The 27,760-nt window shown below is 40.2% G+C and overlaps 1 protein-coding gene across 1 annotated transcript in view; it reads left to right on the top strand.

Annotated features, from left to right (window-relative positions):
* DROSHA (drosha ribonuclease III) overlaps positions 1-13,845 on the top strand; it is a 62,107-nt gene extending 48,262 nt beyond the window's left edge. The window contains exons 24-31 of the mRNA XM_026043991.1: positions 1,287-1,444; positions 2,313-2,418; positions 6,120-6,261; positions 7,211-7,293; positions 7,436-7,539; positions 9,610-9,702; positions 10,521-10,567; positions 13,458-13,845. Of these exons, the coding sequence (XP_025899776.1) occupies positions 1,287-1,444; positions 2,313-2,418; positions 6,120-6,261; positions 7,211-7,293; positions 7,436-7,539; positions 9,610-9,702; positions 10,521-10,567; positions 13,458-13,588 (864 nt within the window). The 3' untranslated portion in view covers positions 13,589-13,845. The remainder of the gene's footprint in view (positions 1-1,286; positions 1,445-2,312; positions 2,419-6,119; positions 6,262-7,210; positions 7,294-7,435; positions 7,540-9,609; positions 9,703-10,520; positions 10,568-13,457) is intronic.
* Positions 13,846-27,760: the final 13,915 nt, after the last annotated feature.

Raw genomic sequence — 27,760 nt, 5'->3', positions numbered from 1 at the left:
GCTGTGGCTTACACACACCTGGAAGATCACGTGCTGTTCTGCCCCACCTTTTCAAAAGTAAAACAAAAAAGATAGATGAGCAGAAGGGGAAAAAAAAGGCATTAACCCCAATCAAAGATGAGGAACAGTTTATTTTTGAAGAAAGGCCAGTAGATGAATGACCTAGGAAGGAAGTGTTAGAGAGGGAGGCCTGGAATAGAGGTCTTCAAAACATGAGTGAATGAACAGTGAGACAATTCCTCACCGTCTCTGCCAGTGCAAGTAATAGGAGGCATTGAGGAGAAACTAGAGAATTCCAAGTTCAAAAGAAGCAAGAAAGTCCCTCCTTTTTTTTTTTTTTTTTTTTTTTTTTTTTTTTTTTTTTTTTTTTTTTTTTTTTTTATTTGGAGGTACTGCAGGCTTTTGTCTGGACATGAGGAACAAGGTTGTGGAGGAAGTCATTGCCTTCTACAACCCCTTGAGGGTTACTAAGTACATTTAACTGCATCAAAGTCAAGAAATCCTGAGCTGACAGTAGTTGGAGATGCCCAGGAACATCCTTAATATGTTGGACTGTCTTTTCCTTTAGGCATTTGCATGTTGGTGATCCCTTCTTTGAGGCATTGCTATATGGGAGAGAGGCACTGAGTGGCTGAAGGAAATGCCCGAGTCATTTCCCAGCTCTGGAAAGCCATGGGATAGAGTCAAGAGTGTGTCAGACAAGTAACTGCAAAGAACAGATACAGTGTACAGTGTATTCAGGGCTGGAAGGGCTTCTGGTCTGAATTAGATCAAACTTGAAATTTTTTCCAGTTATTGTGCCCTTTTCAATTTTCTTCATTATTAGTATCTTTTTGATACTGTAGGAAAGAGGGAGAATTGCGGGGGGAACTGTGATATTTTTTAATCTATTTCCATCTTGATGCTTTGTTGATTTGACTGTTTCTGAGTCTGTTGCTCAATTTCAAGCTGTCTGATAACATTAAAGATCTCAAAGATGCGTAAAATTTTACATATTTTGTGAAAATAAATATCCCATGCTATCCATATGCAGAGAGAGGACCATATAAGCAACACGTTATGAACACCCCAACTGTTAAAGAAAGCTTTTGTTAGTGCTTGCATTTTTTTGACAGGTGGTAATTATCCAAGACAGGAAGCCACTGCAAACTTCTCTCAGTTCAACTGTTCACAGAACAACTTGTTCACTGTATTCTTTGTCCTCAGGTTACGAAATGTTTGCTTTTCTCTTAAAAATTTTGGAAATTAGTAGTTATCTCTTTGTCATTATTTGCACTCATTTACAGCTGCAAGAGTCCAATACTGACAGGCAGCTCATTGAGACCTCTCCAGTTCTCCAGAAGCTCACGGAGTTTGAGGAGGCAATTGGAGTCATTTTCACTCATGTTCGGCTACTAGCACGGGCCTTCACCCTCAGGACTGTGGGTTTTAACCATCTGACTCTGTGAGTATAAAGCAGCAATTACCTTTCTGCAGCTCTGTTGGTCCTTCAGTTAATACCACAAATCGTTTTGCATAAAAAAAAATAAGTAAACAAACAAACATTTGGGCTGTTATCAGTGTTCTCCAGAAAAGCTGAGAACAGCTCTGTCTGCAAACCCACCTGGCTCAGTATCCTGTCCACTGTAGTCCGTGGTGGATACTTTGAGAAGGTGTTTAAAGGATGTTATAAAGTCATTCTGGTGGATCTCTTGAGCTGCTTGCTTCAGGCCCTCAGGGCTTCATCCTTGACCCTGTAGTGAAGCATATTTGAGGAGAGGAAGGAAGTCATGTTCTTCAGCTCCTGCTTTCTGTGGTTTGTGCAGCACTGAACCCAGCAGGCTTTTGGTTCCTAACAATGTCTGTTAGGTCCCATTTTAAAGCAGATGGTACTCTGGTACCAATGGATAACCCACTCCAGGATCTCATGTGGGTTTAAACCCTGATCTTTTTACTTCTAAAGTAGACAGCCTTTTTTCTTCACTGAAGTCTTGGTATTCATTAGTTCACTTGCTTATAAGGAGTTGCAGCGACCATAAGCCATTATAAACTTAATGTCAACTTACTCTCTTTCAATTAGTCCCACATCTGTGATCCAATAATTGTGTTTAGCTTCTCTGATCTGCTTTTTCTTGAAAATCAGTGTTGCAACAGTAGTGAACTGTGTTTTCATCTCATTTGGTTAACAGTAGAAAATTATCTCAAATGTGTTTAAAAATGAGCAAGGCTCACTTTCAGATCACTCTTTATTTTAATTTGCATGTGCATGCTGGTTTTGTTTTTCCCTTCCTGAGTGCTTATTGATTTTGCTGCATTGATGTCTCATTTTTCAGAGGCCACAATCAGAGGATGGAATTCCTGGGTGACTCCATAATGCAGTTGGTAGCCACAGAGTATTTATTCATACATTTCCCTGATCATCACGAAGGGCATTTAACGGTGAGACTGCCATCAATCATGCTCTCTAGGAGAAGAGGTGTGGGATGAAACTGAAATCATGGAAGAAGCTAGTGAATTATTCTGGATTTGATTAATAAAAGAAGCCTCAGCAACCTCTGCTCTTAATAAGGCTCTGTTAATTTTAAGACATGAGTCCTACAATGAGTAGGAAATGGTGATTTATGAGGCTGGTGCAGTGATTTTTGTTCCATCTGTGGAATGGATCTATAGTTATAATGAGGCCAGTGGTGAACTTGAGAGATAAGACTAGTCCTTGTTTAAAGACAAATGTTTAAAACCACTTATTTAAATAAGGACTTCTTTTTTTTTTTTTTTTTTTTTTTTTTTTATCCATAGCTATTAGTCTGTAGCACCAGCAGGAGTTTTCTTTCCTAATAAGATGGATAATTGATGGATTACATTTTTGTAATCTGTGGTCATAAATTGTTGGTTCCAGTAGCCTTTCAGCATCTCTTCTCCAGTCTCTGAACAACCCCATTTGTGGATGCTTCAGCAGTTTAGTATTTTAAGTATAGAGTGATGCTACCTGTAATTTTTTTTCCAGAGGGGATTGATTACTTTAAGTAGACGGTTTGGGGTTAATTTGTGAAGAATTTTCTTAGGTTTGTTGTATTTTCTTAGTTTTAAAATCTTGATTAGAGTGAAGAAAAGTATAGAAGTATCAGGAATATAAATCAAGTCCCTTAGTTAAAGTTAGGAAGCAGTTTTTTTATACTTCTTATCTCCTGGGAGTGATTTTTCTCAAAGCAATGAAGTGAGGGTGATACAGAGTCCCTAACATTCTGTGTTTTCAGGAAAATGATTCTTAGGTGTCGGAGGCTAAATCTGTTTACAAGAAACAAACATTACCTGTTCTGAATAAGTAACATGAATTTTTCTTTGCTAGTTTTTAAATTCCATTATGTTTGTATGTATTCCTCTGCAGCATTCAGGAGACAGACTCAGAGCCTAAATTTTTAAAGTTGAAATGGAAGGCGGGGAGGGGGGTGATGGAGACTTCTCATATCACTTTCTGCTCACGGAGAAACAAAAACATGAGCCAGAAATCCAAGATTGCCTTTTTTTTGTTTTGCAGGTGACTATTAAAAATGTAATCATCAGTGTTGTTATAGTGTGGTGAATTTTTCAAGAATAATTTGGCAGGAAGGGTATAAAGTGTTGGTATTAATGGCTTTAAATACTCAGAACAATGATCAGAACATCTTTGGGCTGTGTAATTTAATGATAAATGACTTGGCAAGGTGAACGAGTTGCATGTTGTCCAAGTTTGCAGGCAAAGCCATGAGGTTTGGACGCAGAATATGCAATGAGGATATGTAAAAAATCAGAGAGGTAGGCAAATGCCTAGAATAAAAATTAAATTCTAGGGATGCACGTGCAGTGAAAACCAGAATCATCTCTGCATGTTTTTACACTTTGAGGATGAATGAGGTGAAGCATGTGAGGGAGATGAAGACTGATGATGTAGGGCCTGAAGAGAAGCAAAAAACATTGAGCTCTCTGGCCTTCTATCTAGGGACATGCTTATATTTGAAGTAGTAATAGAGCATCAGCTGAATTGTGTGTGTAGCACTGAGGACAATTTTGGTCAAGGATGAGAAAATTTCACTTGACTTGTATTTTGCAGTTAGCTTCCCAGTGTCAAGTGATTAGTGATTCTTTTTTCTTTTGTGAGATGTCTGGAAATTAAACTATGCTAAAGAAAAAGAAAGAAGTGACAACTTCCATGTGCCTATTTTGAGCTAGCCAAATCATCTGGCAGAAAAATAAAGTGGAATTTGGTTGGTTCTTGATAGATGGCAGATACATCTTTCCCAATTTTGGCTTATGCTTCAGTCATGGGTAGCAGTGAGGGACCTGGAAGAATAGAAGTAATTCTTTAAAAGCTGGATTTAGCCTCACTTGAGCTTATGTCCTGAGTTACAGCATCTGTAATGGTGCGGGCTGGGTATTGCCAGCATGGAGACGAGCTCCCCAGAAAATGTTGGGAAGGGACAGATATCCTGTCCTCTTCATAACTGTTAATGGAAAGGGGGCTTTCTGATGGATCCCATTTGAAGAAGAGGCAAGTTACAATGTGGAAGAGGCTGCGAACCAGGGTATTAGATGGTTATTGTGGTTCTTTCCACCCCAATTCAGTGTCAATGTGCGTGGTACTATTTACTAATTTTACTGTTGTACTAATTATGACTAAGGGTTCTATCATAATAGACACTTGTCAAATGTGACAAACGGAGATGCTCCTTCTCCCTTTGCAGGAAACTGCTTTTTGTCATATGGGACTACAATTTTGTCTCCTAAGTTGTGTATTGTAGTCAAGATTTGTTTGGGGAATGTGTTCATTGTTCATCTTAAGGACACAGAAATGAAGGATTTTGGAAAACAATAAGTAGGAAGATGATTTTGAGCAGGAGTTAAGAAGGCAGGTAATAATCCTCTTCTTTCTGCAGTCTACCTAGTTTATAAAGATCAAGATGTGAGTATCTGCTTCATATATCATTGCCAAACAAATTATGAACATACTGTTCTTTATTTATCTATTGTCAGAGATGAAGTATCAAGTACGGGGCATAAATCTTGATTTTCATAAGCTCAGTTGACATGCTGGAGCCAGGTAGCATATAGCTTGTATCTAATGAGCAAAGCAAATGTGGCATGGAAGACAAAGAGGGAAAAATATGCACTACAAATTTGCAACTCTAGATTACATATAAGCAATGCAAAGAGAAATGTTCTTTCTCACGCCCCATCCTACCTCCCAGAATAGCCCCAAATTTTTAAATGACACCATTTAAAGAAGAAGGAGAAAAAAAAAATCACCTAATCAGGAGACTGGAAGATCGAATGAAAACCTGAAATCCCCAAATACTTCTTATAGCTGAATACTCCTTATAGCTGTATGAGAAAGGTCTTTTGACTCTGTATTTAAGCAGTCTACCTGCAACCAACCTTCAGCATCTCAGGGGACGGTGCTGGAAGTCCAGGTATCCCAGACTTTAACACACACTGAGATTTTTAGGGACACATACGTTCTTTGAGGACACATACGCTTGGCCGTACTGCCTTCAGGAGAGCAGTATAGCAGTGTATGGGGGCTATGCTCTGCCCAAGCTAGTATGTCCAGCTATGCTCTGCCCAAGTGACTGCAGCAGCTCCCTCATTTGGTGTCTCTGAAGCACTGGATTGTCTCCATTCAGAGTGTTTAATTACTGACTGTTTGTTTCTTATTTGATTGACTATGGGAGCTGCTCTGTAGGCTCTAGAATATTGTGTGCTTATGTGGAAAAATGTGTAATTTGATGTATTTTACCAGAAAATTGCAGATGAGATAAAAAGTATTGGAGCGGTGAAGAGACAGTAGTATTGGATTGCCAAGAAATTCACAAGCAGGCATTTGTAATGCAAGACTTACAGAAGGAAGGTATAGAAGAACTAAAATGTGGGAGAAGATGTGAAAGAGAAGAAATAAAATGTGGGAGAAGATGTGAAAGAGAAGAAAAAAATACTGGGAGAATGAGTGTTCATGAGTGTGCATATGTGTAAGTTGTACTGAATATGAGGCTTGAGAGAGGAGAGAGAGAGGCAGCAAGGAAAAATAACTTTTTTCAACCTTCCTTGACTTCTGGATTTTGGTGGTATTATTTTTTTTTACCATTTGGTGAAACTTCTTTCTGTTGCAGTTATTGAGAAGTTCTCTGGTGAACAACAGGACTCAAGCCAAGGTGGCCGAAGAGCTGGGCATGCAGGAATTCGCCATCACTAATGACAAGACCAAGAGGCCGGTGGCTCTGCGCACCAAGACTTTGGCCGATCTCTTGGAATGTGAGTTCCTGTGCTTAGAGCCACCTCGCACTTAGCAGCTTTCTTCAGGGCTTGTTAAGAAGGCCATTAAAAATCCCCCTAGTTATTATTGAAGATGCACGTTCAGATTTTCAACTGAATTATGCCTCTGCAGGTCAGATTTTTGAGCACTAGCCTACATTTTTGCAGACACTATAACCAAGCTTGCAGAAGGTGTCAGTGCATGTATGGTACTGCAGGGTTGTGAAGAATAGATAAAAAACTGTATCTCAGGAGTTAAAACTTGTCATCTGAGTCAAGCTGTTTATTGGCAGTTTCGATGTATATTCTTATCTATTAGAAGACCGAATATTTCCTTCAGTTGATGAATATTTCTGTGGTTGGTTTAACTGCATTCTAGGTAAAGGTTTCAAAATGGCAGCTCCAGAGGAGGGAGAGCCACATGAAAATTAAATGACTTTTTCTCTAATTTGTGAAAGTGCACTACTGTCTTTCCAAAGGAAGTGAAATAGTAATAAATATTGTGCAAAGAAAGCTAATCCCTATCCTATATATTCTGATATATTTTGTCAGCCATTCAGACCCCTTGGCTTTTGACAAATCCTCTTAGTAAATGGAAATTGCACACAAACAGGAGTGATTTATATCTAAAGCATTTTTGTGGTAGCCAGTAGTGATTTATTTCTAAGTAGCCATGGTCTGCTGGTTAAAACGTAGGATTAGGAGCAGAGTGTTGGTCCTGACTCTTCAAATGACTGAGCGAATTTGAGTAAGTCATTTAATCTCTTGGTCAACTTTGCTTTTTTTCCCCGCATATGTGGGATAATGATACCCTCATCAGATCACTGCTGTGAAACTTAATTGAATATGGTTTTAGCATACTCAAAGATACTTGTTTCTAAAATGGAAATCTATTAACATTGTTATTGAATGAGTGACAGTACTCTCTTTTTTTCCCCCCTCCTCTCAGCCTTTATTGCTGCCCTGTATATTGATAAGGATTTGGAATATGTGCACACGTTCATGAATGTGTGCTTTTTTCCACGTTTAAAGGTAAGATTCCTTTAATCTTCCTGGTAAGATTCCAGTAATATTCCTACTTATTTTAACATCATGTGCTTTTCATATATGCCATTCTGTTTTGGAGTCTTAACACAAATGCAACCATAAAAGCATCTTTGTGAACTTCTTACAGGAGTTTATTTTAAATCAAGATTGGAATGACCCTAAATCTCAGCTTCAGCAGTGCTGCTTGACTCTCAGGACAGAAGGAAAAGAGCCAGACATTCCTCTTTACAAGTAAGAGATGATGCCGAGTGGGGATGCAAGCTAGTCATCACCTTTTCTTTTGCACAAAGAAGATGTGATCAAATGCTCCACATTTTTTCCCAAATTTTGGCCTTTTTCATCCTTTCAGTACAAGCTGTTTAGTCTCTTCCTGTCTGTAAATGACAATTGTTAATCCAGTGTTTTCTGAGCTTTCTACGTTTTAAGGCATTGCAGGGGGCAATCAATAGGAATTTTACCTTTTACATACTCAGCAAAATGAAGTGTGCCCAATATTCATTGGCATCGTTTTGTCATTTTTTTTTTTCCTTCCTTTTATGTAAAATAGTAGGAATATTTTGAATGAAGTGAATAAAACAAAGGCAGTGGCTGTTCAGATATGTAGTCAAGATACCCTCAGTCTGTTTCTAGTAATACTGTGAACTTTCTTTACCTGCTGTACAACCAAAAATAATGTGGTACACCTGACTGTAGGCTTCAGTTCTAATCAGGAAAGAGACAGGCACATCTGTGGGTCCAGGCAGGGTTTGAATGTTTTCATCACCTATTTTAGACCCTATCTGTCCTCCTCAGTGGAAGGATAATTGCTCAGGACCAGAGATTTCTTGACTTAGGCACGTTAGTTAAATACTTGAGACTGGGGTGAGACAAAAATGCCTTCTTTCAATTTTATCAGTGATAAAATGAAGTAATAGTTACTTTAATGAGATAGTAACAAACTTTTAAATTCATATAAATTTAAATTTATACTGCACCCACATCTACTAGCTGAAGGAATGTACCCAGTGTTAACCTCCAGGACAAGAGAAAGGCTGTGAATGTTCAGGACTTGTGTTGGGATTGCTATATGAAATATATATAGGAGGAATTAAAATCTTCAGTGCATTTGTCACATTTACTAAATTAAAGTTTTTAATGAAATGTGGCAGCAAATTATAGTGAGAATCAGTACACTTCAGAAATAGGACCATTTTGACATGGTAACTGATGCTCTGCCCATGGGACTCTGCAATGTCTCTGAGGGTTCATTCACCCTTTTGTCTTGAGTGAGGAAGATGAATGCAAAAGAAATGACTCCTGATTCTTGTAAAACCCACTGCGTATCAAGTACCAAATATTTGTTTTGATTTGCTGTGATAAATTCATTTTCTTTTTCAGTACAGCTTAGAGTTAATCTTATGCTGTTATCTTGTTAATTTTCTCACCTTGGGGCTCTCTGTTGCACTGCACTCAGTAGTTTAGCCTTGGAATTTGGGGTGGGTTTTACTTGTTCCCGTCTGCTGTTCCACACACACTTGTGGTGTGCTGTAGTTAAGTGCTTTAAAAATTAATGTGAAATTTCTGTGCCTTCCTAAGTGGAAAAAAAGTAGTGGACAGAAATCAAGCTGACAGTGGGGAGAGATTAGCAACAGAGGGAAGAGACAGCAGAAGCAGATTCATTGCATGCCCAGGGAATTATCTGTTTCCCCTTGAGATGATTGTCAGTGCATATCGTAGGCTTTCACTCAAATGGAAAGGTTCTTTTCTAAGTGACAGAAACCGTATCTTCAAAACTGAAGGAAAATTCTTATGTTCTGTGATAGCTTGCTATGTAGAGAACCCCCCACTGCTAATACCAAAGACTTAAAACTTGCTAAACGTTCAGCTCTTGAAGCTTAACATTTTTTGGTGCCCATCAGCTTGCTGGTATGGTTATTTGCAATTGCACGGCTATATGTTTTTAAAATGATTTTATTACAAGCGTACTCACAGTGTTTCAGCACCTGTGCATCGTACCCTGTTTTACCTGTAGGCTGAAGTTTTAATTTTTGCATGGTACTCCTCAGTGAGCTTGGAAGAGTAAGTAAATCCAATATAAAGAAAGGTCCATTCTGTGTAAATTACTCCCTTTAATTGTGCACCATGCTAGCAGTCTCTGGGTTAAGGTCATTTATACAGCTGTCTTTCAGTCTTCCCTCCATTTCTGTGCTAGTCCCACTACGTGTATTGATCAGACTGAAAGCTGCTTGATGTCTGTGCCACTGACAGATTCATTTTTTCTAATACTTCCTGCCTGAATAAATCACTTCTGTCTCATTTCAGGACTCTGCAGACCGTTGGACCTTCCCATGCCAGGACCTATACGGTAGCTGTTTATTTCAAAGGCGAAAGAATAGGATGTGGTAAAGGCCCAAGGTACTGTGAAAAATTGATGGCACGGTATTAAAGTTTATTCAACTCGGGAAGCAGCCAGAATTACCAGCCATGAAGCTATACAGGTATCCAACTGGCCTCAGAAAAGGAAAGCTTTAGAGTATTTCTCAAGTTTCTCACTCAATTCTATGTATTCCTGAAGGTTTGATGCCTGTACAGACATTCAGGCACATAATTATACACGTGAACCTACCAACAAGTTGGCTGGCAATTCTGACTTCTTGTGATTCACAGAATGGAAAATACAGAATAGCTTCCTGATGATAATGATTTTAGCTTTAGTTTCGCTGCTAAGTTATGAGCCAAATTAAACTGCCAAGGGAATGGTGAAAGGTTCCCCATTCTGTGATGTTTAGCCGTGTAAATAAAAAAAAAAAAAGTGAATATTTTGGAATGGTTTATGAAATTACAAAGACTTAAACCATGAGCCCAAAGTACCTAATTTTATTTTTGTGGTTCAAAATAAAAATGTCATTTAGTTTTATAGCATCCACACCTCTGTGATCTTGTTCTCTTTTTTTCTCTCAAGTCAAAGCAAGTGCTTCAACAGAGACGAATGAACTAGAGTATTCTGTTAATGTTATTCATCTAAGTTTAAAAATATTATACAGGAGCTGTGGTGCTATTGCTTGCATATTTGTAGAAAGGTTGATATATTGTGCATCAGGGGAATTATGAGCTAATGATTATCTGAAAAGTTTTATTGCAGAGGAATAGACAGTGCTTCATTTTCTTGGAAATTGTGATTTATTCTGTATCACCTAGATGTAATGTAACATGTTTTTGTTTGCCTTTGACAGTATTCAGCAAGCAGAAATGGGAGCTGCAATGGATGCACTTGAAAAATGTAAGATTTTTGCTTGGGCAACAAAGAAAATTATTTATATTTTACTTCCTTAGACTTTAATGGGGTGAGCTGTGGGTTTTGTGGTGAAGAAAAATAGAGCATATACACTGAAAAACAGATCATATTTACTGAATGCTGTCAGCTTTTAAGCAACAGATTTGCCTATTAATGCTTTCTAGGCAACTCTGTGGAAAGGCGAGTTAGTATATTAATAACAGGTATTCTTTTCATGGGAGTTGTTGATCTCATGCAGCAACAGGAACTTAAAGGGAACCCAATGCAATATAGTCTCAGATTTTCCATGTTTTCAATATGTAAAGGGATAAGTTTGCTCCGTATCAGGTAGTGAGTTTGTTTCATGCTCTGGTTTGGGGAAAAGGAAATAAAATCTGACTTTGGGATTATGCAGTAGACTAGACTAAGGACTAGCATGCAGATCCTCAGCCCCATTTAAGTCAATGCTAGTCTGTTAGCAGCAGTTTATATCAGCTGAGCATTCAGCTATCTTTGCTGACTTCTTTCAAATTTATGCCCAGAAAATGCAGTGTGGGAGCAGCCTTCATTGCACAGGCAGCTCAGAGAGGAAACTAGTCAGTCTAGTTGAAATGCCAGCTGTGCAGGTACTGTTAGTAAATAGATAATGTGTTTTGTGCAACAGCAGCTCTCTGTGCAGGAGGACCAGGGGAAGTCAATTTTTACATTTCACTGAAAGGAAACACCTGCAGCTGCTCAGATGCCAGAAAATTTTAATCCCAAACTTCTGCATTGAGAAATATCAAGCCTTAAAACTTGCAGAAAACAATGCAGTCCCAGTAGTTAAGAATTGTTCATATCCATAGGATAGGCATATAGTTCACATCACCAGTAAATTTGATAGCTAGAAGACGTAACTTCCCTTTTTCATTGAATACCTGCTCCCCCCCCCAAAAAAAACACGCTGTATTTTTCCTTCTGACTATTTTTTCTTGTTTTATCATGTTTTGTAGAGACACGAGCTTCACATCTTATCATTCAAGGGCTTCACAGCTTTCTTGTGACATATTTTTGAATGTTGTAGAGTAATTCAGGTTGGGAGGGACAGCACCCCTCAAAGCAGAGCCAGCTTTGAAGTTGGGCTGTGCTGCTTCAGGGCCTCTTCAGTCAAGTTTGAGAATTTGTAGAGGTGGAGTCTCCGTAACCCTTTTGGGCACCTTCCCATACGTGTGTATCTTTTAAATGAAGCGGAGGGAAGATTTATTTTTTATTCATTTATTTTTATAAAGTAGTTAATTTCAAGCAAAAGTCATTTTCATGTACTTGTTTATACATCCACTGGCTCTGATTTTATTGCATAAATTTCCTTCTCCAAATCATAAAAGGATTATTAACAAGCAGGCTGCTACCAAGCAGTTTTTTAAGGAATTATGTTGTAGGCACTGTGCAGAAAATACTATTTTCACTTTATGGCACACATGAGCAACAAAATCTCCCAGAACTCCATTAAACACAAAGCACTGGAGTTTTAAAAAACAACAGCAATTTAAAAACAATTTCCTTTTCCTTAAGTTGTTTTCTGTTTTACATAAATAAATCTTCCAGTGCCCAAGTTCCGAATAACTGATGGATAAACCTTTTATTCATGTAGTACATAATAAAAGCACAAATTTCAGCAGCTAGTAAAACACAGGAGTGGGAAGCCATTTGACTGTAATAGGAACTCCAAGGCTTCTGCACTGTCGACTTGACTTCACCTGAACAAATCTATAGTGCCTGGGAGCGGAAAGGAGAATTCCTCTGGGGAACAATCCCCCTAGATCTCCACTTTTCCTTGGGGGCAAGGGGCTCCCACCGATTGCCTCTCTGGAGCTAACTGCAGAGAAGAGCAGGCTTTTGCTGAGACACATCCCGGGCCTGTTTATGGCTTTACAGGTCAGCACAGTGACCTTTTGTGTTGGTCTCAGACACAGAGGGGTGGCCGGTGCTGATCCAAGCACTCGGCCGCTGTGCGATCCCAGCAGGATCTGCTGCGGGCTCCCACATTCCTGTGGTTTTGGTGCACATTTGCAGCACCTTCACAGGCAGAAAATACTGTATCCTCTCAGCAGTGCAGTTAGCAAAGAGCAGTTCAGGCCACTTAGACAAGCTGATTCTGTAGGCTCAGGTCTAGCTTGTCTAGACCTAAGCCTCAGGTCTAGCTCAGTTCTAGATGGCAGCACATGGACAGATGTCTGTCTGAAACCATCTGAAGTCATCGCCCTCCCTTGGCTGTTTCTTCAGCTTTGTCCAAGTTGCTTTTTAGACTTCACTCATGCACATGCCTAGATTGTGCTAGATAAATCTCCATACTAGTTTGTTGTAGAGCCATAGCTTTTCAAGAATGGATTTTACTGCAATCCGTTCTTCAGCCCTATTCTTCCACCACTAGGAACCCTGCTGTAGAGCAGGGTTTTGCATGGTCTAGAACAGTGATGATGATGGGAACATCTGCATCATGCTGGAAAACAGCAGTTCCTTCTTTTTGCACAGGAACAAGGGAAGGAACCTTGTTAGATTATTGAAAGTAATCTCACATGCATTTTTTTTAGTATTGAGCACTTGTTGCTAAGGGAACAGAATGTAAAATCTAGGTTATACCTGGCCATGTTGCTATGCCTGAATTTTATATTTGTGCTTTTAAGAGTATTATATTCGGCAGTGCTTTGTAGCATGAGAAACATCTAGAAACTGAAGTCTTAAAGCACAGAGCCCAGGATCACTGTTAGAGCAGTGTTTTAAGTGAGTAAAAATGACGATAACATTATTCCCTTGCCAAACTCCTAACCTTTTCAAAGTAAGAAAGCAAAATAAGGGCTGAGCCTTTCTCTGTGTTACCAGTTTGTTTATTAATGTAAAATATTTCTCCTTGTGTCAGATAACTTTCCCCAGATGGCCCATCAGAAACGGTTCATTGAACGGAAATACAGACAAGAGTTGAAAGAAATGAGGTGGGAAAGAGAGCACCAAGAGAGAGAGCCAGAGGAGACTGAAGAAGCAAGGAAATAAAAGGAGGGCACGGAAGCAGTGGCATATTTACTTACTTAATAACTCTGACTGTGGCCTATGGAGACCCAACCTACTTTCTTGCTGATGATGAATGAAGGGTGCCTGTCGGTATCAAATACAAAATCTTAACCTCTTCTTAAAAAAGTGTGTGTATATAGAGAACATTTTGGTTTTAAATGCGAGTTTGTTTTATTTTGTTTTTTCTCCTCTGAGGTTTGTTTTTAAGTCCCTTTAATTTTTATGGAAAGTTGTGGGATTATTCTTCCTGGTTTTAATGTCGTTTGAAATAATAAAATATTAATTTCAAATATCTGTAGGAAGAAAAGTCTGCTATGTTCAAATGCTGTTATGCGATCAGCAAAGTCATGGCATGAGCTCGTCTATGGAGGAAGAAAGTGCTATGAGGGTTAATTCAGCAGAGCATTGTAGAGTGTATCTCACCCATGTCTTGCAGCTATATGTAGCTCTTGACTCCCCTAAAGCAGAGTCATAAACTTCTGGTCAGTGGATTGGTATAACAACTTCAGCACAGGAAATACTTTTCTTTTAAGCAACGGAACTAGGATTCCACCTGTAGAATGTCCCGAAGGTTGGAGTGTTATTGTTAGTTATTAGTATTTCAAACGTCTTGAAAGGGACTGGGGGTGGAAGGAAACCAAGGCAGTTGTGAAGCACTGGGAATGCTCATAATGTGCTGAGTTTACAAGTTTTGTGTCATTCTCAACTTCTTTTTTATCACACTGATGCTGACTTTCATTGGGTTTCTTTGAACATAGTCAGTGTGGTCATGCTGTATTCAAGACTTCATACAGATGCTGTTCCAGATAGCTCCATTGAAAGCTGTTTATATCCATATAAAGACAGTTTGAAGATTATATAAAGTCTTGAACATCCAATTCTGCTGCATATGGTTCTACATATGGGCAGCCAATGTACATTGCCCAACTGCCTTGATTTTGAAATCTTTAGACGAAAAGACACCTCTTGGAGAAGATTTAAATCTTAATTTGAAGCACCAAGCAATGGACCATCCACTGTGTCTGTTGGTGCAATTCGTCCACCAATTACCAGCTTTATTGTGGACATTTGTGCGTGCGTTTTTTCTGCTACAAGCCATTTATTTCTGTTACTCTATTTTCCACTACCTTTAAGAGTCTTATTCTCATTGTGTTCTGCCTGGAAGGTGGTGATTTAGGGTAGCCAAAGTCATCTTGAAATCTTCCATTTTCTGAGGAGGGAAACATGCAGTTCTTAAAGCATTTTATTTTCTTCCTGCTTTGGATACTTTTTGGTGGGTCATTTCTTCTCTTCTAGTTTGAATAGCGCAGATGGATTTGATGTGACATCAGGTATCTTAATGAGCATGAGTCTTGCCAAGAAAACTTTTGCAGGCTTCTGGAAATGTTGGGCACAAGGACCACCCTGCTCAGAGCAATGGTTTCTAGCACTAGTTTCTAGTACTGGCTGTTGCAATTTGATGGTGGGAGGCCAATTTGGTAGGAGATGAATCCTCTTCCCTTCCAGCTTGATCCTCGATGGTTAGAGAGACTGGGGGTGGCTGGACTCACCTCTTTATAGGGATACCAAATACTGTGGTAGCTATAGGCCTGACTCTGGCAGTACCAGATTCAGTCTGTTGACTGTAGGTCTGATCGCCTTTAAAACAGAATTGAGTTCACAAATAGTTTTATCAGCTATAGGCCCGACTACCAAGCAAGAGTCTAGTTCACAAATGGCACGATTTATTCAAATGCAACCTTTACAAAGCAGGTTTCAGATACCAGTATAAGAAATTCTCTAGTACAGCGTGGAGTTTTCAGCTAGTGCCTAATGCGCAACCATCACTCACCCGAGGGGAGGAAAGAGGTTCAGCCCATTGACTGATCCAGAAGTTATGATGGAGCCTTCCCTCTCCCCTCTTCCTTCTTTTCCCCTTCCCTGCTATCTCTCTCCTTAGTTCACCTTTTATATATATTCTTTTACATTTAGGTGGATCTTGAGTGACTCTAGTCATACATACGTTCATCAGTGATTAGTTTAAAAAGTCTTCCGATTTAATTGAAAATCTAGACGGCATGCTTATTGAGGAGGAGTTCTTCCTTGCAAGTGGGTAACTTCTAGGATGGCGTTGTGTATTGGTAAAATAATGAGATGAGAATGAGGAGAAGTTTGAGCAAAGTCCATTAGAAGGGACTGATTTGCCACCATTGTTGGCCCAGGATCAAACATCTTATCACACTGTGTGGCTTATCACATGCATGGTAGGACCAGGTTGCCACCTCTGCAGGGAGTACAACAGAGTTTATCTGCGGTGTCTTCACTCCATCTCATTCCACTTCACTCCACTGGCTGCAGGCACCATCAAGTTACCACCTCTGCAGGGAAGCCAACCAAGTTTGGCCAGGGTGTCTCCATTCTGCTCCGCTCTTCGTTTACTCCCATTAGTGTGTGCTAGGAGGGCAGACTGTGTTCACAGATTCACAGAATATTTAAGGTTGGAAGGGACCTCTACAGATCATCTAGTCCAACCTTCCTGCTCAAGCAGGCACACCTAGAGCATGTGGCACAGGGTGGCATCCAGGCCGGTTTTGAAGACCTCCAGAGTAGGAGACTCCACAACCTCCCTGGGCAGCCTGTTCCACTGTTCTGTCACCCTAACAGTAAAGAAGTTCCTCCTCACCTGGAGACTAACTTCCTGTGCTCCAGCTTGTGGCCATTACCCCTCATCCTATCGCTGGCCACCAGTGAGAACAGCCTGTCCCCTTCCTCCCTGCATTCTCCCTTCCTGAACTTATACATATTAATCATATCCCCTCTGAGCCGTCTCTTCTCCAGAGAAAACAGGCCCAGCTCACTCGGCCTCTCTTCATACGAGAGATGTTCCATTCCCTTAATCATCCTGGTTGCCCTTCTCTGGACCCTCTCCAGAAGCTCCACGTCCCTCCTATACTGGGGTGCCCAGAACTGAACACAGTACTCCAGGTGCGGCCTCACCAGAGCTGAGGAGAGGGGCAGAATCACCTCCCTTGACCTTCTGGCAACACTCCTCCTGATGCAGCCAGGATCCCATTGGCCTTCTTGGCCACGAGGGCACACTGCTCACTCATGGTTAACTTAGTGTCAACCAGGACTCCCAGGTCCCTCTCCGTGGAGGTGCTTGTTGCCAAGTGTGGTGTGTTGCCAAGATAGTCATGGAGAAGTAGGTTCCATACATACCAACCACCCTGGCAGTGGTGACTATCTCTCACCTCAAGCAAGCCTCTGTAATGCCTTAACTTCTGTTAGGACCTGGTTTTTCTCTAATTTCCCCTTTCTCAAGCAAAACTCTCACGCTGGCTCAGCAGTTTTCCAAAGTAATTTGCAGGAAGTGTCAAAAATGATCTCTGACAGCTCTTTCTTGTATGTGTCCAAATAAACAGTGGTGTTGCAAAAATTAAGACTACAGAAATCTCTTCCCAAATTTCAATTTCTGAGCTAATCTGTACCTGCATTTTCATAAGCACATTTTTGTACACGTGCAGTGTGGGGCATGGTTAAGGGTGTTTTTGAAAGCTTGACCACAGCACTACCTCCTTTCTTCCAACTTGTGGAATTCCTTTTCTTAACAGATTGATGCTTTAAATCCATTTCAGAGGGAAAGAAAAAAGAAAAGAAATCTGTAATTTGGAGAGGACACTTTTGTTCTCTAAAACACAGAGGAAAGGAATAAAAAAAAACAATGGAAAAGGCAAGGAGCTGCTCTCTGCTGGATGCTGATGTTCCCTGACTCTAGAGAAGTGATTGCAGCTTCTTACAGCTTCAAACATTTCAGCTTTTTGTTTACAGACTGAAGAGCAGCAGCTTAAAAAACAAGTAACAACCATTTATCCCGTTTCCACAAATCCTTTCTTTCAAATCCTTTCATACAATTGCCCATCTGCTTCTAGCAATAGGCTGAACCTGTGCATTGATGGAGGGTTATGGCAGCTATGTGCACCATTTCCAACCTTAACTGTGATCAGATCCATGCACTTAAATAAAAGCAGTAACGACTGAATTTCCAGATGTATGGTCCCTACAAATTTCTTATTTATGTAACAATTGGAATACCCCAGTGCAATTCTTGGGTCATAATTTGACCCAATAATGTAGAGGTCATAATTTGAAATTGCTTTTGTTTTCCCTCTGTACTGTTCAACTTTTCAAGTGCATAAAGTATTGTTATTCATAAACTTTTGCATAAAGACAGATTGCATTTTTCAGATAATGCTGTTGGGGAAGGAATGAATCCAAGACACTTTTCTCTCAGCTCTTCTAGTAGATGCAGAAATTAAAGACTGACTTTAAAAACGATTACTGTATTCTGATACTACGGTTAACAGATCTTCTACTAGAAAATGTAAAAGATGACCACTTTTCATGTCTATGTTCTATTTTCTATTTACCAGTTGCAAAATAAGAGCTAAGAATATTTCCTGAAGAAATCTCATTTTCCTTGTCTTGGAGAGCAATAAACTAAAGGAACAGAAAAGAAATTAAACCAGCTAAAATTTTACTGAAAAAGCAGTGTTTGTGAGTATTCTTCATCATTTAGATGTAATCTAGAATGCCTAACATGAGCATAATCCTTATAACACAGTAAGGAGTAATAGTGTTTCTTTGAATCGCCTTAATGTAAAAATAGTTGCCTCATATTAATCAAGAAAAGAATTGTTTATGACTAGACAACTTTAATTTTTGGAGGGGAAAGAGGGGGCATGTGAAGATACCTCTGGTTTTTTGATACATTTTCAGGTCCTTGTTTGCTTGCCCTTGAACCTGATCTGGAGTTCTGATTCATGATCTGCTTATTTGCTTTGGGTACAAGCAGGTAAACAAAGACGGACTCTTCTGTGGAGCCGTGGGCCCTCCTTCAGAAGTGCTTCTTTGGGGAGGTTTTAATGTGCATGTGTACAGAGCCCTGAATTGAATTGCAATATATAATCTAGTTCATTTTAATTAGGAGTTTTAATTGAACATATAAAATTCAGATATTTTACTTGCAGGGCAAGTTCACTAGGTGAGATTTTAGTTTTCTGTATTATTGAACAATGATTCAAAGAGAACCTTTGACCGTAAAGCTTGTACATATTTTTGCTCCTGAATTTTCCAAGAGAGACTGATCTGATTATACAGCTATGAGTTTAAATGAATTAGGCATTTCACTTGTAAAGCTGTCTGTTTGGTAAAAGTTTACATAAGGGTTTTAGGGATCCCTACAAGGGCTTAGGGAGTTGATCCTCTACATGATATATTGATGATACATTGTCTTTGGTGGGGATTATGTTGTGATAAAAATTTTCATGATTCGTGCATCCTGTCCCCCTGCCCATTTTCCCCTCCCTCCTCACCAGACGTTATAGATTTGTCACCCAGTCTTTGAAGTAGTTTTGCCTCAACAAGATAATGCTAAACCAGAAAGTGGCTCCTGTTTTCTTGACCTTATGAGTGTTGTCTAGGCTGTAGTGAGAACTTGCAGTTTGAAGGACACTTTACTACACTCTCCCATTCACTACAAGCTTAAGTGGTTAGTTCTTGGAATGACAGAAATCTTGCTGTGAATGGGGGCACAAAGAAATATGATGTGTCCCATCTGCTGTTGCTGGTAACTAGTATTCCCTGGTAAGCCCTGACTAGCATGGCATTGGGATAGACATCCTGGAGCCTGTTGTTTGTACTGTTTCATTTAGAGCTGGGCAAATACGCCAAATAACCTGGAATGTTATAGCTGGCTGAGTGGTGATCTCATTTTTTTTATCTCATTTTTTTTTATACATACCAAAAGGTAAAATTATCATAACAATACAGTAGGTGGAGCAGGGAATCAGCACCTGCGTCTGTCACTGGCATATCTCAATATCCTTTATCCTTACAGCAGAACTGTTCATTAGACTGTCACTGGTATCAAATGAGTTTTGTTTGAAAGCTAGAATAACTTCTATTTTGAAGACACAATCTCGCTTTGATGTATAATGACTCCCACTAAAACGAGGTACAAATCTAGAGGTGTACTGGTCACTTGGAAGTATAGGGTGGGTGGAGATTTACACTTTATCGAGAATGGCAGTTTGTAAATTATCCTTGACTTTTCCCTCCTTCATACAGTGTATTTCATGCTCCCAGCTTGCGCTGCACATGGTACCTTTCTCAGCAAATTTGTCATGTTTACCAAAGTTCTTTGTCTACCCAGCAATTCAATGCAATACTAGGTAAGATCATCCATCACCACCTTTGTTTAGTGTTTCTCTGTATTCCTGTTCTAAGGCAATTCTGCAGAAGGAAATCAGGGTGGATGATTGCGTATTGGTCTGCTTTTGTTTTCCTTGTTTTCCTCCTTTTCTTTGTGGTAGCCTGCCTTGCTGCTCTTGCAGTGAGCTGCTCAGCTAGAGCATCTCAGAAGGCTGCAGAAGAGAAGACCTTCTTAATCTCTTACATCTGTGTTCTGCTCATAGGCACATTCTGACACGGAAGCTAATGAGCTGAGGGAAGCTGGTATCAACCTTCAAAATGCTGAAAGATCTGCCGGGGAGTCATAAAAATAGTGCTGTCAAAGAGGCTCACCCAGCAGCTGCAGCAGCGTGTGTTGGCTAGAACAGGTAGGCTGATTCTGTGAAGAAAAAATAAAAGAAAGGTCTGCTTTATTTTCCAAAGCCTAAGACAAGAGCTACTCTAGGATATAAAAGACAAAAAAAATGACCATATTCTCTCACTCTGCTGGATATCTCACTCCATGTCTGTTTTTCTAGGCATCCTCAATGTTAGATTCTTAGGTTCTTTCTGGGGCCATCCAGTGAAAGCCCTAGTATGTGGAGGAAGTATCCTTTTTTTCTGAAAGCCCAATACATTGGTCTTTCCATGCCTGATTTTGTCTTTTGGGGGAGAAAGAGAGAAGACCTTCACCCTCGTCCTTTTTTTGTCTCTTGCTTTGCAATTCAGAGAGGTTCTAGAACTGGGCCTCTACTACGAGAAGCCAGAGGTCCAACCGTGTACTGCTACTGCTCTTCCCAGCAACACAAATGAATTTAAAACTTCCCCCTGAAGCAGACATTTCAAAAGTACTAAGATGGGACTAAGTATTTCTTACTACTTTTAAAAGCACTAAAATTGGGACCAAGAGCAGAAGGCGGCCTGCTGAGGCTGTTGAGGTGGCAGACCGTGGGCTCCTTCTGGGTGCAGCAGCTCAGACATCAGCAGTAGGGCCCTGAGGTGGCAGTGCTGGGTAAGGGTTCCTCACCGAAGGCTGTTCCCTATTTTATTTAAAGATGGGGATGATCGGCATGGGAATCCTGACCCCACTGAAGCCTCCTAAGTTAGTTAACACTCCTAACAAAATGTGCTTCCCCTGCAGACTTCTCCAGTCACTACTTTGGCCACTTCCTATGCCAGAACAGTCCTGATATGGTGACCAGTTAAGAAATGTTTCTGCTGCCAGTGAGAAATGTAATTCAAACGCTGAAGCTCTGTTTCCAGAGGGATATGTGAACTGGCAAACAAATATCAAGCATCTCCAAATCCAGCAGCGCTTGAAAATGCTAATGTTATTCAATATCCAATTATAGAGGGGTTAAAAAAAAAAGGAAAAAATCCAATTAAAATTCTGTACGATAAGAATTTTTAATGACCTCATTGGTCATTAAGTTGCCGCTCTTGCCTTCCATTCTTTGGATGGTAAACATGACACACATGAGAGTCTTTTAGTTTTGTCATCATTAAGTAAAAATAAATTTGATGCCATTGAAAGGAGAATTAAGAAAGAACTCTGCTTTACTCTGATGTTTCAAATTTTTATCATTCAAATACTGTTGTCTCCTTCTTCTTCCAAAAACACAAGTCAAATATTTTAAATAAGTTTTCCACTTGCCAAAATTTTACAGCTCATGTTCTGGCTCAGAAAATGTGACTGTAAGCTCAGAAGCTAAAACAAATTGTGTTTTAATGCTTATTTTTTTAAAATCAGAGCTTGACCTGACATTCAAAATGGAGGGACACAACCAACCTGCCTCAAACTACCGACTTTCAGAAAAATGAATGGTTTTGCTCTGCAAGACTTCCCATTCTTCTTGCTTCTTTTCCTTTCTTTGATCCTTAGCACTTCTCTTTCAAAGTTACTCAATACTTACTTATGGTTAGAGATGCAGCATCAATTCCTTGCTCATTCTGAACAAAAACAAATAAATGACCTTGAACCTCTTTGCTCCTGCAGGTCATGGCATTGTGCTTGCAACTCCCGACATGTCTATTGGGAATAAGATACCAGCAACAAGAACAAAAACCTCACCAGGCAAAAACCTCCATGCAAACCAAATACTGAGTCTTTGCAGTGTAGTATTATGGGATTCTGTAGGACACTTTGAAAAGAACTTGTAAGGTCCTGATAGGACTTTAGAGAGGCAGCTAAGTACTTTTTTTGCAGCTTATGTTGTGAATTTATGCAATTGGATCAAATTTGGCGTTTATTTCAGTTGGCAGCTTGTAAGTGGACCTTTAAACATGTAGGTAGGCAAAAGCCTGACTGTTACGTAAAACACTAGAAAAAGGGCTATTTTGTCCTGACTGCTGGGGAGCAGATTGATTTGGATAGAAAAGTGTTTTAACCACTTTCATATAAGTACTAAAAAATAGAGGTTTTCCTTCTAACAAATATACAATTATGTACCATTTGCTTGAGATAAAGATGGCTTTAAAAATGTATTAGGAGTTGAATTTTATGTTAAACTGCAATATAAATCTAAAGGATAAGATATAGTGAAATCAATACTTTTTATTAGAAGTAAAAGTGAGGCAATAAAGCTTTAATATCCCAAGACACAGAGGTAGGAAATATTCTAGCACAGCTGTAATAGGTATCTGGAGTTTAATTAGGAACATATTTGAATGTATGTGTTTGGGGTAAACACAAATAAATATACATATATTTATTTATGAAGTATATAAAGTTTTCAGACATTACAACACGGTACTTTTTGCCAAGGGGGAAAAAAAAAAAGTTTTTTCTCTGTTAATTGTTTGTATAGCTGGTATTTAAATATTGTTTCTATTGCAGTAGTATCTAGAGATCTCCACTAGCATTAGGACTTTTCATGCCAGCCACTACATGAACACAAAATGACAGGCAGTCCCTGACCCAGAAAGAAACAGAAAGAAAGCAATGACTTACTCAAAGTCACAGAACAGGTCAAGGGTAGAAATGAGAACAAAACCCGCCTGAGTGTGTCAGCTCTCAGCTGAGGCCTGCCCTCTCATCATACCACGGAGCTGTTTATTTAGAGCATTCAGCTTTGGAGATAATAGCTGTTTACTTGTGCATTAATGTAGACATTTCATATTTCATGCGCAGCAGACTAGAATGCGGTTTACGTGATCTCTTTTGTACTGAAGGCTCTTGAAATTAATTTTAAAAAGGGATGTGCATTAAAAGAAAATGCCATTGCTTGGTCTTGTGAAAGCCTTTCCCTGAACCCAACGCGTGCCGGTTTGCCCGATGGTCCAGCCCGCTGGGGTAACTCCTGCTCCTGGCTCTAAGGTCTGACCATGCAGGGCTTGTCATCCGCTGTCACTCGTGTAGGAACCAGCAGCGTTGCTTTTCCCAGGATAGAGAGCTGTGGTTGGTTCTGTTGTGTGCACATGGGGCGAGACCAACCCCTGTGCTGCACTCGGGACCAAGCACGATGCCAGCTGCTTCACAGTCCCATTGCATCCCCACCGAGCCCATTGAGAGGGTGGTATGTCTCCGTGCACGTGTAACATACCTACAGCATGGTTACAAAAGAAAATAAGGGTGTAAAAAGCTGTGCTCTTAACTTGATTTCAAGGTGCCAAAGCAATTTCCTCTTTTCCTTGAAAAGAAGTTGTTTGCAAATTGTTTGCCTTCCAGTAACTGTCACAGATAATAGCAGGAACTGGGTCTTAATGTCATTAAAAGAGGAAGAAATGCCCCCTCTAGCTTCACTGGGTGCTCTCTGCAGTGGCCTGCAGGCTCAGTGGCAGCAGCAGGAGGTAGGGGTGGAGGTGAGACTGCTCCCCTGCATGCCTGGGCATCGCTCCCGGCCTGGATCGCAACTGGAGCAGGCAGCGACTGCCCTGGCTCCTCCACAGGAATGTGCCAAGCAAGGTCGCTCACAGCCACCTGGAGACGTGGTGGCCAGGGCAGGGTGAGCGTGTGGCTTCAGCCTCACCTCGACCGCCAGGAGCTGCTGAGACGGGCACGAGTGTCAGGCAGGCTCAGGCTGCCGGCTGTCACCAAGAGCAGCCATACTGTGGCCAAAACAGCGTTTCCTGAGGGGCACCAGGAGAAGAGCTGGAGGCCAACATAGCACACGTGCAGCAGACACCTATATGTATCCATACATAGGTATAGACACACATATACCTACGTGTCTATCGGTTAACCAGGTAGGTAGGTGTAAGCCTGAAGAGGAGTGGGGCTGGGGAAGGAGCAGGGTGTGAGAGACCCGGGAGGCAGCCAGCCGCCTGACTGCTGCACCTCCTGGGCGGTTCTGTCATTTCTGGCCATAGAGCTGGTTTGTTTATTCCATTTAATGATACTGACCTTTGTGTTGAATAGGTTGGCCTGTTGCAAAAATGGGATTTGTGGCCTTATGGGACTGTAGTTGTTTGTAAGGCTGGGGATATTTCTTACTACATGAGGTCCAAAGAAAGAGACTTCAGATGACCCAGCTGCCCGTATAACTCATTTGCCCTTTACCTTTTGACAGAAAAAGTGACTTCAGATTTAGTCATATGTTAGAGGTCTGTCTAAAGTTGAAGAACATTCTGGTACTAAGTGATGTCTTATGGCAAACAGAAATGAAACAGCAATTTGAAAATAACTATTTTTGTTATTTACTGTAGGTAATAAGTGATTCTCAATGATAACCCTCAGGGAGTCTAGCATGAGTTTTGGATAGGACTTCTCTAGAAAAGCTGAAAGAAAACCCCAGGTAATCTGGGTATATTGTAGAGTATATCACCTTATACCATATTGTCTTCCACAGGAGAGATCTTACACCTGTGTTACTCTATCTGTCTTCAAAGGAGCAATCAGTTTCTGTTGTGCCAGGTAAAATATTCTTCCCGGGTGTCCCCAGCCTGATTCCACAAGCTATTTCACATCATAGGTGAATCACCTTGTGTGGGGCTCAGAAGAGTCTGCACAGGAGACGTTCTGCAGAACATGCACAAATATTTAAGCCTGATCTTAGTCCCCTAGACCCCTGCAATACTTAGGCATATGCTTAATTTTAAGTATATCTGTGCTGATCTATGTTGAGTTAAGCACATCAGCTGGAATTTTGCAGTCAGGGTGTTTTGACTTGTGTATCATCAGTAGCAAGAGTTCCACAGGCTTCATTTGCACACAGAGACCTCTGTCATGTACAAGGGGAAGGAAACTACAGTCCTAATCTAGGGACACCAGTGTCTGTACAAGTGGTCATGTAGTTTGATTAGTAGGTCCGTAAATGTACAAGCCAAGAAACCTGTCCTATTAGTTTCCCCTCAGCTGTATTGATTCTGCGGGGTGGAAAGCAGACAGGAAAAGGGAAGATTTTACTACTTTTTATGGTATGTTAAGCAGCATTCTTTCTGACTTCACACAGGAAAGAGAGATGCTGAGTAAGAAGGTACTAATTTCACATAGTTGCTTTTCTCAATAGAGCTACACTGTAAGTACCAAGCCCGAGAGGAATGAGAGCACAGTCAAATTAATGAAAAATAGGTTATGGTGATAAATTATTCAAACAGATAAAATTACTTTGAATTCAGAAACAGTCGAAACTTAACAGCTAGATCATTTTCTGATAGAAAATGATTCAGCTTCATCACTTTTAAGGGTGCAATGAGAATTTACATCATTCAGTTGAAAATCTGATTCTATAGCATTAACTATGATTGACAGCATGAATAATCATTTAAAAATCTGTGACACACATTTCATCTACCTTGGGTGACAGCCCTGAGATGACTGTTTTAAATTCCGACATGCCATACCCTTTCTTTCCAGTTCTGTGGTGCCATTTTAAATGAGATGAGATAAAAGCCAAGCCTCTCCAAAGGTACCTTTTCTCTGATGTTAAAGGAAACAATGTAAAAATATGCCCACTAAATAAATCATCACGGACTTTCAGAATATATCACATCCTTCTGTCTTAAAACTTGTATTACAACTTAAGATGTTCACCCTAACTCAGCTTCTTTTGTTCAACAATTCTTCTGTACAAGGAAGACTGTGTAGAGGAGGAAGGCTTGGACAAGACACCACATCAAAGTCTGAACATAGATGTGAAGGCCTCTTTCAGATTTCTGTCATGGCACTTGAATAGCTTAAACCTCATCGATTCCTCTCATATTTCTAATGTGGAAGGCATAGTGAAGAAAGGAAGGAGGACTGCTACTATGCTGAAGGTAAATACCAGCAACCTGCGACCTAACTATGAGAATAGCCTCTTAGCTAACCTAATTTTGTGGAAGAAATGTGTTCATTTGGCTTCTCATGTTCTAGGATGAATTTTTAGCTGCTTTTGTCTTCAGCTTTTATGCAGATAAGCACAGAGCAGTAGAGGGAAGCACAGGTTGGCACAATACATTTATGAAGACTGGATCTGAAGTTAGAACTTGCAGCAAGCTGTATCTGTAGAAAAAGAAAATGCCACAAAGAATTCCAGATGACCCCATGCACAGTTCTAAGCTCTTAAGGTTGAAACAGCCTACCTGGAAGGTGACCCTGAAGTCATAGCTCTACAGGGATCAGCTGATACAGCACCTCCAGTGACTAGTTCATAGCCAGCGCTGGATGTGTCACCCACCTGCTTGGTTGAGAACCCAAGGGCGATGGCTTCTTTATCTTTGTGATTAGTCAAATGCTCATAGTTAAGATGGGGGAAACTAGTTCCCCAACCTTGTGGCATGTAGCTGTAATAAGCCACAAAAGCTAAAAGTGAACTCGTATGACACAGCTTCCCTTGCACTGCCATGGCTGGCAAGTCCTACACGTGCCCCTTTATCCCCCGACAACTCCCTCAGCCCTCCCCTTACTTGCAGATGTGAGGAGGAGTGACAATTTCGCCTAAGTGAGAATATTTTCAAATGTCAAGAAGCTTCATTCTTAACATGTTAAACCACATAAAATCTCCAGATAATGTGTCTCATAAATTAAATGAGACTAATTAGTGGGAAGGTAATGAGAGGGCATTCACAGAGGTTACATCCCAAAGCCCAGTTAGTGCTACAGAAAATCAGGGAGAAGGCTAAAAACTGCAGTCTTTGTTTTCTCTGGCATTGGCATGCAGAGTTGTTAATTAACCCTGTCAAGAACAAGTTTAGAGTGGCAAAATGAGGAGAAAAATGTTAAGGAACTATGAACTTCGTCTTTCTCCTCCTCTGCCTCCTGTTATCATCCTTGGGTGCAGTATGAGCTCCTTTCTGCCCTACAAAGCCTGCTATTGCATCTCTAGCAGGGCTGTCACTGCTTCCAGCTTTTCCCATGTTGAAGAAAACCTAGATTCAAATGCTTTTTTCGGGGAAAGCCTGAAGAGTTTCTGGAATACCATAAAAACCATTTTGGCACATGTCACCAAGGCCATGTAGGCAGCCAGCTCCTTTTAAACCCTATGTCAATTGCACATCAGCAAAAGCAGAAAATAGCACTTCTTGACTATATAATACTGTAAGTACAAAAATCTACTAAAAGTAGATTTTTGAGCATTTATATAACAAGTATTGGGAGTGATACGAGGAGTGAAGATAGACAGCTGAATTAGAATGCAGTCTATGATAGCGAGAGTGGAACCTATCATACTGAGTCCATATAACAGGATCCAGCTGGCAAATTTATGTTTAGGGTTACTTAAACTGGAACAGAAGTAAAAAGTATCATCCTAAACTCATCTGAGTTGATGGGATCCTTTCCTTGACTTTAATAAGTTCCTACGTTGAGCTGAAAGTTGAACCTTGAAATGAAACCTTGGTGTGAGAGTAACTGAGACTTTAAAAGCATGAATTTACAGTTTGTCAAACTATGAAGGAGATACTGCTGATGAAACATCTCTTCTGTGTATTAAATCAAAATGTATTTAATGAAATATGAATGTCTAACAAAAGAAAAAGCCTCTTGTAAAACAACTTCATGCTGAACAAGGGTCATCCATGAGTGTAGCT

This window comes from Nothoprocta perdicaria, unplaced genomic scaffold (genome assembly GCF_003342845.1).
Source record: "Nothoprocta perdicaria isolate Ctin4 unplaced genomic scaffold, notPer1 scaffold_344, whole genome shotgun sequence".
NCBI classification, from domain to species: Eukaryota; Metazoa; Chordata; class Aves; order Tinamiformes; family Tinamidae; genus Nothoprocta; species Nothoprocta perdicaria.
The sequence above is the reverse complement of the archived record's forward strand: the minus strand, read 5'-3'. Positions and strand labels throughout refer to the sequence as shown.